The sequence below is a fragment of the Ambystoma mexicanum genome, chromosome 8, assembly GCF_040938575.1.
Source record: "Ambystoma mexicanum isolate Mex_15411 chromosome 8, UKY_AmexF1_1, whole genome shotgun sequence".
Lineage (NCBI taxonomy): Eukaryota > Metazoa > Chordata > Amphibia > Caudata > Ambystomatidae > Ambystoma > Ambystoma mexicanum.
In genome coordinates, this window is record NC_090929.1 from 1,617,535,373 (window position 1) to 1,617,549,694 (window position 14,322).

The 14,322-nt window shown below is 47.8% G+C and overlaps 1 protein-coding gene across 3 annotated transcripts in view; it reads right to left on the reverse strand.

Moving 5' to 3' along the window:
* The window catches only part of AFAP1L2 (actin filament associated protein 1 like 2), a 921,662-nt gene that overhangs the window by 104,038 nt on the left and 803,302 nt on the right, over positions 1 to 14,322 (reverse strand). For all 3 annotated transcript variants that reach the window (XM_069611872.1, XM_069611871.1, XM_069611873.1), the window contains exons 12-14: positions 9,964 to 10,109; positions 9,121 to 9,229; positions 542 to 805 (exon numbers count right to left, since the gene is read on the reverse strand). In XM_069611872.1, the coding sequence (XP_069467973.1) occupies positions 542 to 805; positions 9,121 to 9,229; positions 9,964 to 10,109 (519 nt within the window). The remainder of the gene's footprint in view (positions 1 to 541; positions 806 to 9,120; positions 9,230 to 9,963; positions 10,110 to 14,322) is intronic.

Genomic DNA, 14,322 nt, shown 5'->3' on the forward strand with positions numbered 1-14,322 from the left:
TTGTGATTGACTGCTTATCAGTCTGTATCCTCCACCTTGCCTTTAGTCCCTTATGATTCTGGCCTGGCTTCCACTGGGCCCTCATTGATTGACTGGGTTTAGCTACCTCCCCTCGTCCCTTGTGCGCCTTGGCTTTCCTCTCCCTCCTAGTTCTTTGTCAGTGTGGTCTCACTCCCTTGTGATTGGCTGCTTATCAGTCTGTATCATCCCTCTTCCCTGTAGTCCCTGATTAGTTGGGGCCAGCTTCCCCTTGACCCTCACTGACAGAGTGGGTTTAGCCACCTCCTCCCTTCCTTGTGAGACTTGGCTCCCCTTTTCCCTCCCGGCCCTTTGTAGGCTTGGTTCATGGCAATGGACTGTGATTAAACTTTGACTGAGCCAAATCCAAGAATTTGTTCCAAGATGTTTGTAGTCTATTGATGTATATTTGTAGATCGCTTCACTGTGCACTGAACACTGAACCTGGTAGTCTTGGAACACTTGCAACATGTAGCATAAGCATGCTTGGCCAATGCATACACTAAACTAACCACGCGCATACCTGATCGGCGCTTTCCTGGGGTCGTGTGCACTGCTCAGACTCTTGATGCAGAAAGACCTCTTCGCTGGCACCGTCCACATCTCTCATACTGGGAAATCTTTCAAGATTGGCAGAACCTGATGCCGAACCTGATGCCTCCTTGCCTGCAAGGGTTGTGCTGTGGGTGTGCAGGAAGGATCTCACTGGAAGAAGTTCCAGGTACAGCTCTGCCTTGTCGTCCTCCGTCAGAGTTTCTGTGCACAGCTTTTCATCAGGAATCAGATCCTTAAAAAATAGATATTGTTGTGAAGGCATCAGAGAGTAAGAGGAAAACCGCAACATGGAATATGCGCTGTGGTGTGTCCCAAAGAAACCATGATGGAATATAGCGATAACCTCTGCATCTGGGGGGGGGGGGTAAGGCAAGTAACAGTCCAACAGAGCCCAAGTAGGGCCCTCTCAGCCCCTGAATGCAGGGCTTATCATTTTTATCAACCCAAAGGCTTTCATCCGGGGTGTTAAAATAGATCATTTTTTTTGTTAAACGAAATCACTGTCTCAATGAATGCGCGTGCACAATTTCTTTTTTTTTTTAAACTACAAAGATGGCTGACAGATAAAACAGTAAATGGAGTAAGTCCCTTTACTATTTTCATTGTGTCATTCAGTAAGGAGCGTGGGATGGAGACCAATGAAAGGAAGTGCAGGGCCAATATTGCAGTGCTGGGTATAGAGTGCAGTACTCACGTTAGGGCGTACTCAGGAATTTGCCACATTCACTACTGTACTGTGTGAGGTCACAGTACAGTATGTGAATTTGGCAAATGAGGAAGGGAACACTCAGGGGGAGGCACAGATTGCTGAGAGAATGCATGCAGTAACTGGCAGATTCTGCACATGTTCCTGCCCAGCTAATTGGCCAGACTCCCTCTGCTGGGAGCAAATGTTCAATTTAGCTCTGGGACATGATTTCACAGACTTCTCTAGAAAACAGCTGATCCCTATTTCCCCAGATAAATATGGAACGTGGATCACAGTTTTGGGATATTGAGTCTGAAAGGTCATTTTTTGGGGTAAAAAACAAATAGTCTAGACTCTTGGGAAGAAAGCAGCCTTTTTAACTAGAAATTCATGTTTTGAAACAGGATCATTTCCTCACCTCAGAAAATAATCTGTGGTATTGACAGAAAGTATATGCCGTTCGATTGGAAGGATTTGACCAAACTGCCAAATCGTCCTATGAGAGGAAGTTCAGTCCAAGGATGTAATCTTAGGTTCAGATGTTGCCTCTACCGCAGGATTTAAGAATAGGGCATGAAGCTGAAGCAGGGTGGAGGCCGGGAGGGCCAAGCACTCACACTCCATTCCCACAATTTTGCCTCCTCTCTCCTGGTGCGCTAGACTATTTCCCCGCTTCCTCGATGACATCCTCCAGCTCACCGCTCGAGGGAAAGCAAGCAGGGGATGCGCCACACAGTCACTGCATGTCGAGAGTTCTCCTTGTTTGAAATGCACTCTGGCATTTTCAAAAAACAATTCTTGTTATATTCTTTTGGCACTTAGGATCCAACACGTTCACTTATAAATACTGCTCTTGTCTAGATTATCCCTGATAGGTCCCCATTCGATTCAATGTCAAGACCGCAGGTTCGGATTATGCTTTCTTTCTTTACTTCAAACTTGAGCAGCATTATAACCATTACAGTATATCAAAGTAAATTCACCCAATAAAACTACATTTCCCAAGAAATAGTATTTTTTGTAGTCCATTTTTTGATATGATAATTTGGAACATGTGACATCCTTAACCAATCCTCTCACTGCTACTCCAATATCTTTCTCTCCATTCTCTTGTCCTTTCTCTTTCTTTGCTGCTCGGGCAGCAGTTACTTTGTTTTGAAATGTGTATGAGTGAATATATCTAACTGGAAATGTTTCGTTTCAGCACATGTGCTAGACCGGAGAGTGTATTTTCATATTGCTCGGCGCAGGGCATCTAGTCGGAGCACATCCGTGTGCCCGTTAGGTAATGTCCGCGATGGGCTTCGACAGGGGTCCAGTGACACAATTAACATCACTTGATGGGGTGCTCTCACGTAGACACAGGGGCACGACGGTAATCATCCGGCGCCAGACTGCGTCATTTACGTAGAGCAACCCGCCCCCTGGTGTCAGCGAGCATGAGGAACAGAGCGCTCGAATTACACAGACATAATTACACAGACAAATTCCACCGGGCACACGCGTAATAACGAGGCACAGTGAGGGGCTGGCAACAACGTTGTTAGCTGAATTTTCAAGCAGCACATCGAAACGGCACAGCACCACCTGGTGGTTGCAATACAATGGACACGAATAGTGTCGAGAGTTACATTCACCTGGAGTACAGGCAGGGAAGCCAGCAGCTATATTGTTGGAAAGTGCTGAGCACTATAGACGGGCACAGACCCAAGTGAAACTGCAACAGATCAAGAAAACCCAGACCTACATAAGCTGATTTTGGATGGGTACAGGCCCAAGAACCCTGTAGAGACCCACCAGTGTTAAAAATGCACAGCTCCAGCAAAGACTATGAGGAGCCCCATACTAGCAGAAAGTGGACAGTGTCCAACAAGGGGCAAGCAGTACAAAGAGTACTGGGCGTAGTATTGGGAGCATTGTCCCAGGGAAGGAGCTTAGTGGAGGACCTAATCATCTCCCAAGGAATGGAGGCCCTGGAGGAGAACCCCCAGAGAGATATCAGGAGGGGCAAGGGGGGAGAAAGAAAGCATGAAAGGCCTGCAGCAGCCAAACCCTCCCAGGCACACCACGCAGAAAGAGAGGTGGCGAGAAAAGAGTGAGGTCCCGGGTGAGGAGAGGCAAGGGATATACAGATAAGGAGTCCAATTCAGAAGACTTGGACGAGTAAGTGTGGGAAGAGACGTTTGAAGAAAACTCTGAGGAGCACGATATATCATCCCGAGCCCTCCTAATAAGCATAAGGCTGCCAAGAAAAGGAAAAGGCAAAGGGAGGAGGAATAGATGGGCAAGGTATTCGACCCAGACTCTCTCATCCATCCCAGGCCTGCGGAGCGGGAGCCCTCTGCCAAGATTGGCAATTGTAACGAGAGGAGGAATCGAAATCCTCTGTCAAAAGAGGCCAGGAGAAAGCTCTAGCCAGAATGCCCCAGGCCCCAAGTGCCAGAAGGTATGGCGGAAATGCCAGAAATCAATGAAAAGATGTTGCCCTTCATGGGAGGGTATGGCAGAGACATCAAGAAGGGCATAGATGGATCCTGGCGATCATGCCAGGATAAAGTCCTCGATGTCCTAGGCCCTCAATAAAAATCTGGCAGATGACGGAAGAGGCGAAACAGCCAGAACAGAAAGTGGATCCGGAGATCCTAGCTGGATGGGCATAGAGGGCAATATGCCTACTCTGCTATGCTAACAATGTCCTAACAACAGAAATATGTAGGTGTAGCCTGGTCAAAATAGACCCCAAAATGAGTGAACTGGCCACATCAGAATCAATGTCTAACAGTTAAGGCAACCTCTTTGGGGATGCCTTCATTAAAGAGATGGCGAAGTTCGCAAATAATTACGCCGCTGTAGACAAAGCCCAAGCATCATTGAAAAGAGTGTTTGGGCATAAGGATTTTGGAAGGGCTGGCAGAGGAAGGGGCCGCTTGGCCAGCTGCTATTCATCATACAGGTCCAACTACAATAGCAGGAATGACTGGAGAAATCAGGAAGAGCACAAACCCAAACCTTTCTTTCAGTCGAGAGGAAGGGGTAGAGGCAGAGGCTGTAGAGGCAGTAACAGAGGCCAGCAGGTAAACACGGATGATGCTAATCACAGAAGTACTGATTCAACCAGCAGAGACAGGGAACCCAGGGATAGGGGGAAGGACTGCACTATTCTTAGAAAGGTGGCAAGAGTTATCAGGAGATGCATGAGTAGAACAAACGGTCCAGGGCTTCCGACTAGAATTCTGGCAAGAACCAGTACAAGCAGAGTACGGAAGATCTATAATGTTCACCAAGGAAGACAAAGCTTTGTTAGACAAAGAGATAATAGATCTAGAGAGAAAGGGTGCTATCGCACGAGTGCACGACTCATCAATCAAGGTTATAAGCAATATGTTCTTAGTAAAGGGCAAAAAGAAACAGAGACCAGTGATAAACTTGAGAGGTTTCATCATATACAGGCATTTCAAGATGGAGGGAATCCATCTCTTGAGAGACGTGTTACAAGCCAGGGATTGGCTAGCGGAGATAGACCTCAAAGATGCCTACTTAATGATCCAAATCGCAAAGGAACATCAGATGTTCCTTCAATTCTGGTGGGGAAGTCAGACGTAGGAATTCACATGCCCCCCTTTCAGCCTAACATCAGCGCCTTGTGCCTTTATGAAACTGATGAGGACAGTGGTCAGGTCACCTGAGAGAACAGGGCATCAGGTTAATAGCATATTTAGATGACTTCTGTTTGATGGTGCAGGACAAAATAAGACTGGAACAAAAAGCAGAGGTAACAATCCAACTATTGCAGAATTTAGGATTTCTAATAAATTGGGAATAATCCAGATTTGAGCCAGCCCAATCATTAGAGTTCTTGGGTTTCGTGATAGACACGCGCAGTCGCGCTCCGCCTACCAATAGCAAAGGTGAATCTGATCAAGAAAGAGATCAGCTCAATACTAGGGAGGGAAGAGATATCACTCAGAGAACTAGCCAAATTGGTAGGGAGACTAGTTTCATCCTTTCAGGCGATCTTCCCGGGGCCACTACACTACAGGGCACTGCAGCGCCTGAAAATTCAACACCTGCGAAAAGTGTTATTGTACACACAAAAAGTACCCATCTCCACTGAGGCGAGAACAGAACTATGATGGTGGTTCAGACACATGGAGGCCTGGAATGGAAGAGCAATATTTGGCTCATACCCGGACCTCATCATAGAATCAGATGTCAGCCGTTGGTGCTGGGGAACCAGTTGCAGAGTGATGAAAACCAGGGGCAGGTGGTCAGGGATGGAGCTAGAGCTCCACATCAATTCTCTAGAGCTGATGGCGGGGTCCTTCGCAGTAAGGTGTTCAACCCAGGACAAGGTGAACTGTGGCATATTACTGAAAATGGACAACATCTCTGCAGTACGCTACATGAACAGGCTGGGCGGATGACGTCCAGGATGCTAGCAGAACTAGCAAAGGATTTCTGGTACATGTGCCTACAGAACAAGATCAGCATCACAGCAGAATAACCTCCCAGGTCTGCAGAACGAGGTGGCAGACTGGAATTCGAGACACCTGAGAGATGCCAGTGACTGGCAACTAGACAGAACAGTATTTCTAACCCTTATGGAGACGAGGGGACCATGCAAGACAGACCTATTTGCATCCAGGTTGAACGCTTAACTAACTTGTTTGATCAGCTGGAGAGCAGACCCAGCAGCAGAAGCAACAGACACATTTCTACAGAAGTGGGATCCGGAGAGAGAATACGCTTTTCCCACGTTCGCAATGATTCCGGGAATGGTAGCTCAGGTCAGGAGACAACATGAAACACACATTTTAGTGACGCCAGACTGGAGAAGTCAAGGGTGGTTCATGGACCTTCTCGAATTGTCAATCGACAAACCACTGTTACTTCCCCAATTCAGAGAGTTGATTCAGAATCCAGTGGGAGTGATTCATCTGCTGAGTCAGGAAGGCAACCTGACCGCAGGCGATTTCCTGGGAGCCTGGCAGAAGTCAGGACTTTCCGGAGACGCTGAGAAATTCATTGAGGAAGTTTGGGCACTAGGTACCTGGAAGGCCTACAAGTTTTCCCGGGCACGTTGGAATGGCTGGTGTGTGGAACGACACATACATCTCACTAGAGCAAATGTAATTCAGATAGTGAATTTTCTAGTGGCCATGGCAGCCCAAGGCAAAGCATACAGAAAAGTGAACACATGTAGATCAGCCATATCTGCCGGCCATCCCAAGATAGAGAATGTGGCGGTAGGTGAACACCCCCTTGTATGCAAACTCCTCAGAGGGGTAAGACCTTTGAAACCACCATTGCCCAGATGCTCAAAGACATGGGACGTTAATACGGTCCTGAATTTGTTTAATAACTGGCTAGGTAAAGAACACCTGACAAGGAATTCATTATCAGCCAAGCTCACTACACTGCTTTGCCTCATATCTTGTAAGGGAGTGTCTGATGTGAAATCACTCGAAGTGGACCGGAGGTCTTTTAGTCCATCGGGGGTCACATTTTACGTTAACAAGAGAACTAAGACAGGTATCAGAACTGTTACCTACTCGGCTTTCCCAGACCAACCCAACCTATGTGCGGTTCGGTGCTTGAAGGCTTATGAAGAGCTGACAGGTACCCTTAGGTCGGCAGGGGTAACGCAATTGTTTATCGCATTAAGGAAACCTGTCAAAGCTGTGGCAGAGGCAAATATAGCCAGATGGGTCAAAAGGTGTATGCTAAAGGCAGGCATTGACATTGGAACTTATGGGGCTCATTCAATTACAACGGCATCAAAAGCATATAACGCAGGGGCTAGGTTAGATGACATCTTAAAAGCAGCAGACTGATCAAAAGAGTCAACGTTCAAACAAACAAACAATTTTACATTAGACCGATAGATCAGATGTCTACGTTGGTGGTGAGTCAGCTTTGAACAAGCATAATCCGGGCCTCCGGTCTTGACATAGAATACTGATTTTCCATATTAACATTATAGAAATTCAAGATTCTATTAAAGACAAAGAGGCAAAGTATTATCCCAAACAGTCAATCGTTATGTGAGGTAATTGATATTTCGATGTAATGCATATGGAATAATACTGTCATGGAAAAATGTTGTATCGTAACGATTGCTCACCCTATCGTAGCTAGCCTCTGCTTTCTTTATTTGAATACTTAACAGGAACGGAATTGAAGGCAGCGTGATCCTGAGCCAAGCAGGAGGAAGCCACACTTAAGTTTCTGCAACTACCAGTTGTGTGGCATGACTTAATATTTGAGACGGACAAAGAAAGAGGAAGGACAAGAGAAAGGAGAGAAAGATATTGGAGTAGCAGTGAGAGGATTGGTTAAGGATGTCACATGTTCCAAGTCATCATATCAAAAAATGGACTACAAAAAAGACTTTCTTGGGAAATTTAGTTTTTATTGTGTGCCTTTTTTAAATATAATGTAATGGTTATTATGCTGCTCGAGTCTGAAGTAAGGAAAGAAAGCATAATCCTTTGCCTCCGTGTCTTTAATCGAATCTTGACTTTCTTTAACTTTAGTATGGAAAATCGGTATTTTTATGTATTACCCGCAACCATGGTGGAAAACTAACTCCTTCGGTGGTCTGCTTGTTAGCAAATCCAGGCAATCGTTTGACGAGGCGTGCACGACCCTGTGGGCAGATTTCATATGGTTTCAACAGCCAAATTCGAATAGTATTTTAACTGCAAATACCTGCAATTTTCTGATAGATTGGCTTTGCAGCCCCAGGTCGTGGACACTGAAGTGGTCCTGCAATTGGGTGCTATTCCTACCCTGAGTGCAAAGGACATGACCTCCCATTAAATTATCAATTTATGGTCCCATGTGATCAATTCATGTAAACAATATTTTTCTCAGTTATACGATATGAATCTTTGCCTTTCTGAATAATTTGTATTTCATAAATTTTTTTGCGCAATCATTTCTTTTGAATAATCACTTTTTAGCTGAATTGAAATACTTTGTGTCTGTTTTTTTTTGGTCTGTTGGATTTTTTTTTTTTCCTTTTTATAAAAACACATTTGTATTTCCTGTTGGGGTGAGACACCCATCCTCCAGCTTTATAAAGGTGCTTGAAAATTGACTTATGATTTAGGGAGAGGAATGTTTTTGAGAAAGATATATTTCAAGAATTATATTTTTTTCAAGCAACATTTGAGGCATTATTGGAAAGCAATTGTCACATGTTAGACCCATTTTTATAGCACATCATACAAACTGCACATGTCTTTCCTGAATCCATGAACATGTAGCGCTATCATCGCAACTCAATGGACCGCTTTTTATCAACTATGGACTGGTGACATCAGCAGGTCTGGATTCTGCATCAACACACTTAGCTACCTCACAAGTTAAATAGGGAACAGTACATGAAAGATACTAAATCTGAGCAAAACTCAACCAAGAACAATGAAAGCTGTAGCAGCCTGTTCTATGAGGTGGAGCCCACTTGCCTAGCTATTCGGTCCTGGACTGTCCTCGTGGCTGGGACCAGACATTTGTGCAAATTGTATATTTCACCTCTGTTTAGGTACAGTAAGCTAAAACATGATTGTAAATGCTCTCCTTTCCCCGGGAGTATAACCATTGCACAGAACAGGTTATTGGGCTGCGTTTGTTCTCGGTAGAGAGGCTCACATATTTTGGCAGGAGGATGAAAGATGTTGTTCACAGCAAATAATATGTACTCTAGAAAATTGAAATCCCAATGGCACAACCAGGGTTTGTGAGGTTTACACTGTTAACATTTAACGCTCACTTTGGTGGTGAGCCTTACTCGTCTCTGGTGAATCAGTGCAAATGTGCCATGTGCAATGGAGCGAGCGTGCCTGTGTACTTACCGCCTGGTCGTTCATTTCAACGTCGTCATACAGGTCCTCCTGCTGCTTCTTAGCTCTCGGCGTGTTTTCTATGTAGGTGTTTGGCTCTGAAAATTTCCTTTGCATTAAACTATTAAAAACAGAAGAGGGAACAACAAAAGAACTGAACAAGCAGCTGTGACTTCAGATTCTGAGAGGATCCTGAAATCAACAGACTCGTCCCCAAAGCGAAACCCCTTTCAACGCCCAGCTCACCCACAAACTCCACACCAGATCATGAAAGGGAAGGCCACTAGGCAATGGATAGAGAAGTTTAGCCAATGATTCTTAACCGCTGGGAAATCCGCCCTGCAGTTTTATAGTCCCTCATTTTGCATCTTGTCTTTGCGATTAGACAGGACCAACCAGATGCAAACCCGCCTTAGATCTCCTTGTGTGGGAGCAGTCCTGCATGAACTGTGAAGCCACATTACCACTGGGCGGAACACAAGCAACCACTCTGAAATGCCTCTGAATGTTGGCGCCTCATCAGTCAATTGCAGTTTGGGGGTTGTGGACATTTTACAAAAAGGGATTTGGCTTTCAATATCCCACCCTGAAAAAAGAAACGCCTCATATTTCACCAAGAGGTAAACAAACTTCTGATTTTGCAAAACCTGTGCACATTTTCTAATATTGCCAACTCGTGAACCTTTTAACTGTTCTTTCGTAAGTCGTGGGAGGCCAAGAGTGATCATATTGGAGATCTCTTGAAATGAATCCCTGTATTTCACTTCTCACCGCCCTTGTGATCCAAAGAATGTGGGTCAATGGATAGAACAATTATAATTATGCAGACAGGTACCAACTCAATGTTCAACCTACTAGAAGGACTGCTTGGCTGCGTAAACGATGCAGGATACCCGGTCAGCATCCACGTAGTCATAGGTGAATTCCTCCGGATCTGCCTTGGAACCCGTCTCCGATAGGAGGAGACCAAGCCAATGGCCCATCTCCTCGGAGGTCTTTGCCTGAGATCCAAACAAACAAGTGAGTACATCAGAAATAAACAGTTCAAACTTGGGCATTCCAAATATTCTCACTTTCAGCAAATCCCAAATCAGCTCAAGCAGTGGAAAGGCTAGACTGCACCTCCTGCTACAGAAGAGATCCCCACTAAAGGCACATGAACAGATCCCAAACCAGCTCAAGCAGTGGAATGGTTAGATTGCACCTCCTGCTGCAGAAGAGATCCTCACTAAAGGCACATGAACAGATCCCAAACCAGCTCAAGCAGTGGAACGGGTAGACCGCACCTCCTGCTGCAGAAGAGATCCCCACTAAAGGCACATGAACAGATCCCAAACCAGCTCAAGCAGTGGAACGGGTAGACCGCACCTCCTGCTGCAGAAGAGATCCCCACTAAAGGCACATGAACAGATCCCAAACCAGCTCAAGCAGTGGAATGGTTAGATTGCACCTCCTGCTGCAGAAGAGATCCCCACTAAAGGCACATGAACAGATCCCAAACCAGCTCAAGCAGTGGAACGTGTAGAACGCACCTCCTGCTGCAGAAGAGATCACTAAAGGCACATGAGCAGATCCCAAACCAGCTACAGCAGTGGAATGGTTAGATTGCACCTCCTGCTGCAAAATAGATCCCCGCTAAAGGCACATGAACAGATCCCAAACCAGCTCAAGCAGTGGAACGGGTAGACCGCACCTCCTGCTGCAGAAGAGATCCCCACTAAAGGCACATTAACAGATCCCAAACAAGCTCAAGCAGTGGAACGGATAGACCACACCTCCTGCTGCAAATGAGATCCCCACTAAAGTCACATCCACAGATCCCAATGCACCTCACGGAGTGGAAGGCACATGAACAGATCCCAAACCAGCTCAAGCAGTGGAACGGTTAGAATGCACCTCCTGCTGCAGAAGAGAACCCCACTAAAGGCACATGAACAGATCCCAAACCAGCTCAAGCAGTGGAACGGTTAGACTGCACCCCCTGCTGCAGAAGAGATCCCCACGAAAGGCACATGAACCAGCTCAAGCAGTGGAACAGTTAGACTGCACCTCCTGCTGCGGAAGAGACCCCCACTAAAGGCACATGAACAGATCCCAATGCACCTCACGGAGTGGAAGGCACATAAACAGATCCCAAACCAGCTCAAGAAGTGGAAGAGTTAGACTGCAACTCCTGCTGCAGAAGAGAACCCCACTAAAGGCACATGAACAGATCCCAAACCAGATCAAGCAGTGGAATGGTTAGACTGCACCTCCAGCTGCAGAAGACATCCCTACTAAGGCACGTCAACAGATCACAAACCAGCTCAAGCAGTGGAACGGTTAGACTGCACCCCCTGCTGCAGAAGAGATCCGCACTAAAGGCACATGAACAGATCCCAAACCAGGTCAAGCAGTGGAACGGTTAGACTGCACCCCCTGCTGCAGAAGAGATCCCCACTAAAGGCACATGAACAGATCCCAAACCAGCTCAAGCAGTGGGACAGCTAGACTGCACCTCCTGCTGCAGAAGAGAACTCCACTAAAGGCACATGAACAGATCCCAATGCAGCTCAAAGAGTGGAAGGCACATAAACAGATCCCAAACCAGCTCTAGCAGTGGAACGGTTAGACTGCACCTCCTGCTGCAGAAGAGAACCCCACGAAAGGCACATGAACAGATCCCAAACCAGCTCAAGCAGTGGAACAGTTAGACTGCACCTCGTGCTGCAGAAGAGAACCCCACTAAAGGCCCATGAACAGATCCCAAACCAGATCAAGCAGTGGAATGGTTAGACTGCACCTCCAGCTGCAGAAGAGATCCCCACTAAAGGCACGTAAACAGATCACAAACCAGCTCAAGCAGTGGAACTGCTAGACCGCACATCCTGCTGCAGAAGAGAACCCCACTAAAGGCACATGAACAGATCCCAATGCAGCTCAAATAGTGGAACTGTTAGATTGCACGTCCTGCTGCAGAAGAGATCCCCACTAAAGGCATATGAACAGACCCAAACCAGCTCAAGCAGTGGAACTGCTAGACCGCACCTCCTACTGCAGAAGAGATCCCCACTAAAGGCATATGAACAGATCCCAAACCAGCTCAAGCAGTGGAACGGTTAGACTGCACCCCCTTCTGCAGAAGAGATCCTCACTAAAGGCACACAAACAGATCCCAAACCAGCTCAAGCAGTGGAATGGTTAGACTGCACCCCTTGCTGCAGAAGAGATCCCCACTAAAGGAACTTCAACAGATCACAAACCAGCTCAAGCTTTCGAATGGTTAGACTGCACCCCCTGCTGCAGAAGAGATCCCCACAAAAGGCACATCAAAAGATCCCAAACCAGCTCAAGCAGTGGAACGGTTAGACCACAACTCCTGCTGCAGAAGAGATCCCCACTAAAGGCACATGAACAGATCACAAACAGATCACACACAGGTGTGAGTTTTTCCATTATGTTGGGGAGATGTTGGAGGGGCGCACACTTTTCCCACCGTAGTATGTAACCTTTATGTTGCACTGCTCTTATTTTGTACAGGTTTACTTTCATGAAGGTCAGCTCATGCCTGACACCCACAAGCCTCCAATCACCCCAACACTGGGTCACAGTGGGCAGAGGAGCAGCAAAGGCTACACTGCAATCCTGGCCCAATGCAAAGAGGTTATGCCAGCCTTTACCTTTCATTCTCTTTATTTATTTCAAGCGCCAAGAAATACATAAAATGAGAACGAGAAAAATAAAGAAAGAATAGAAAACAAAGAAAAGGAAAGGGTTGGAGATGGGGCGAAATAAAGACTAGGATACAAATCAAGATAGGAATAAAGGAAAGGCTGTGATCAGCTCAGGGTCCTGAGCTAAGTCTTCAGTGCAACCTCTATGTACACATTTGCTCTTGCATCATGCCTCCCAGGAGTGTGCACTACCTAAGGGAAAGCTTTGGACTGGAGACCACCAACGCCTTGCCCTATGCACCCTCGCTGCTGCTGAGCTGGCGTTCATCGCCTTGCCCTGTGCACCCTCGCTGCGGCTGAGCTGGCGTGCATCGCCTTGCCCTGTGCACCCTCGCTGCTGCTGAGCTGGCGTGCATCGCATTGCCCTGTGCACCCTTGCTGCTGCTGAGCTGGTGTGCAATGCCTTGCCCTGTGCACCCTCACTGCTGCTGAGCTGGCATGCATCGCATTGCCCTGTGCACCCTTGCTGCTGCTGAGCTGGTGTGCAATGCCTTGCCCTGTGCACCCTCACTGCTGCTGAGCTGGCGTACAACGGCTTGCCCTGTGCACCCTCGCTCCTGCTGAGCTGGCGTGCAACGCCTTGCCCTGTGCACCCTCGCTCCTGCTGAGCTGGCGTCCAACGCCCTGCCTGGCATGCAACGCCTTGCCCTGTGCACCCTCGCTCCTGCTGAGCTGGCATGCATCGCCTTGCCCTGTGCACCCTTGCTGCTGCTGATCTGGCGTGGAACGCTTTGCCCTGTGCACCCTCGCTGCTGCTGAGTTGGCGTGCATTGGCTTGCCCTGTGCACCCTCACTGCTGCTGAGCTGGTGTGCAACACCTTGCCCTGTGCACCCTCGCTGCTGCTGAGCTGGCATGCAACGCCTTGCCCTGTGCACCCTTGCTGCTGCTGAGCTGGCGTGTAACACCTTGCCCTCTGCTCCCTCACTGCTGCTGAGCTGGCATGCATTGCCTTGCCCTGTGCACCCTAGCTGCTGCTGAGCAGGTGTGCAACACCTTGCCCTGTGCACCCTCGCTGTTACTGAGCTGGTGTGCAATGCCTTGCCTTGTGCACCCTCACTCCTGCTGAGCTGGTGTGCAATTCCTTGCCCTGTGCACCCTCGCTGCCGCTGAGCTGGCGTGCAATGGCTTGCCCTGTGCACCCTCACTCCTGCTGAGCTGGCATGCAACTCTTTGCCCTGTGCATCCTCGCTGCTGCTGAGCTGGCATGCAACGCCTTGCCCTGTGCACCCTTGCTGCTGCTGAGCTGGCGTGCAATGTCTTGCCATGTATACCCTTGCTGCTGCTGAGCTGGTGTGCAATGCCTTGCCTTGTGCACCCTCGCTGCTGCTGAGCTGGCGTGCAACGCATTGCTCTGTGCACCCTCGCTGCTGCTGAGGTGGCGTACATTGGCTTGCCCTGTGCACCCTCGCTGCTGCTGAGCTGGCGTGCAACGCCTTGCACTGTGCAACCTCGCTGCTGCTGAGCTGGCATGCAACGCCTTGCACTGTGCACCCTCGCTGC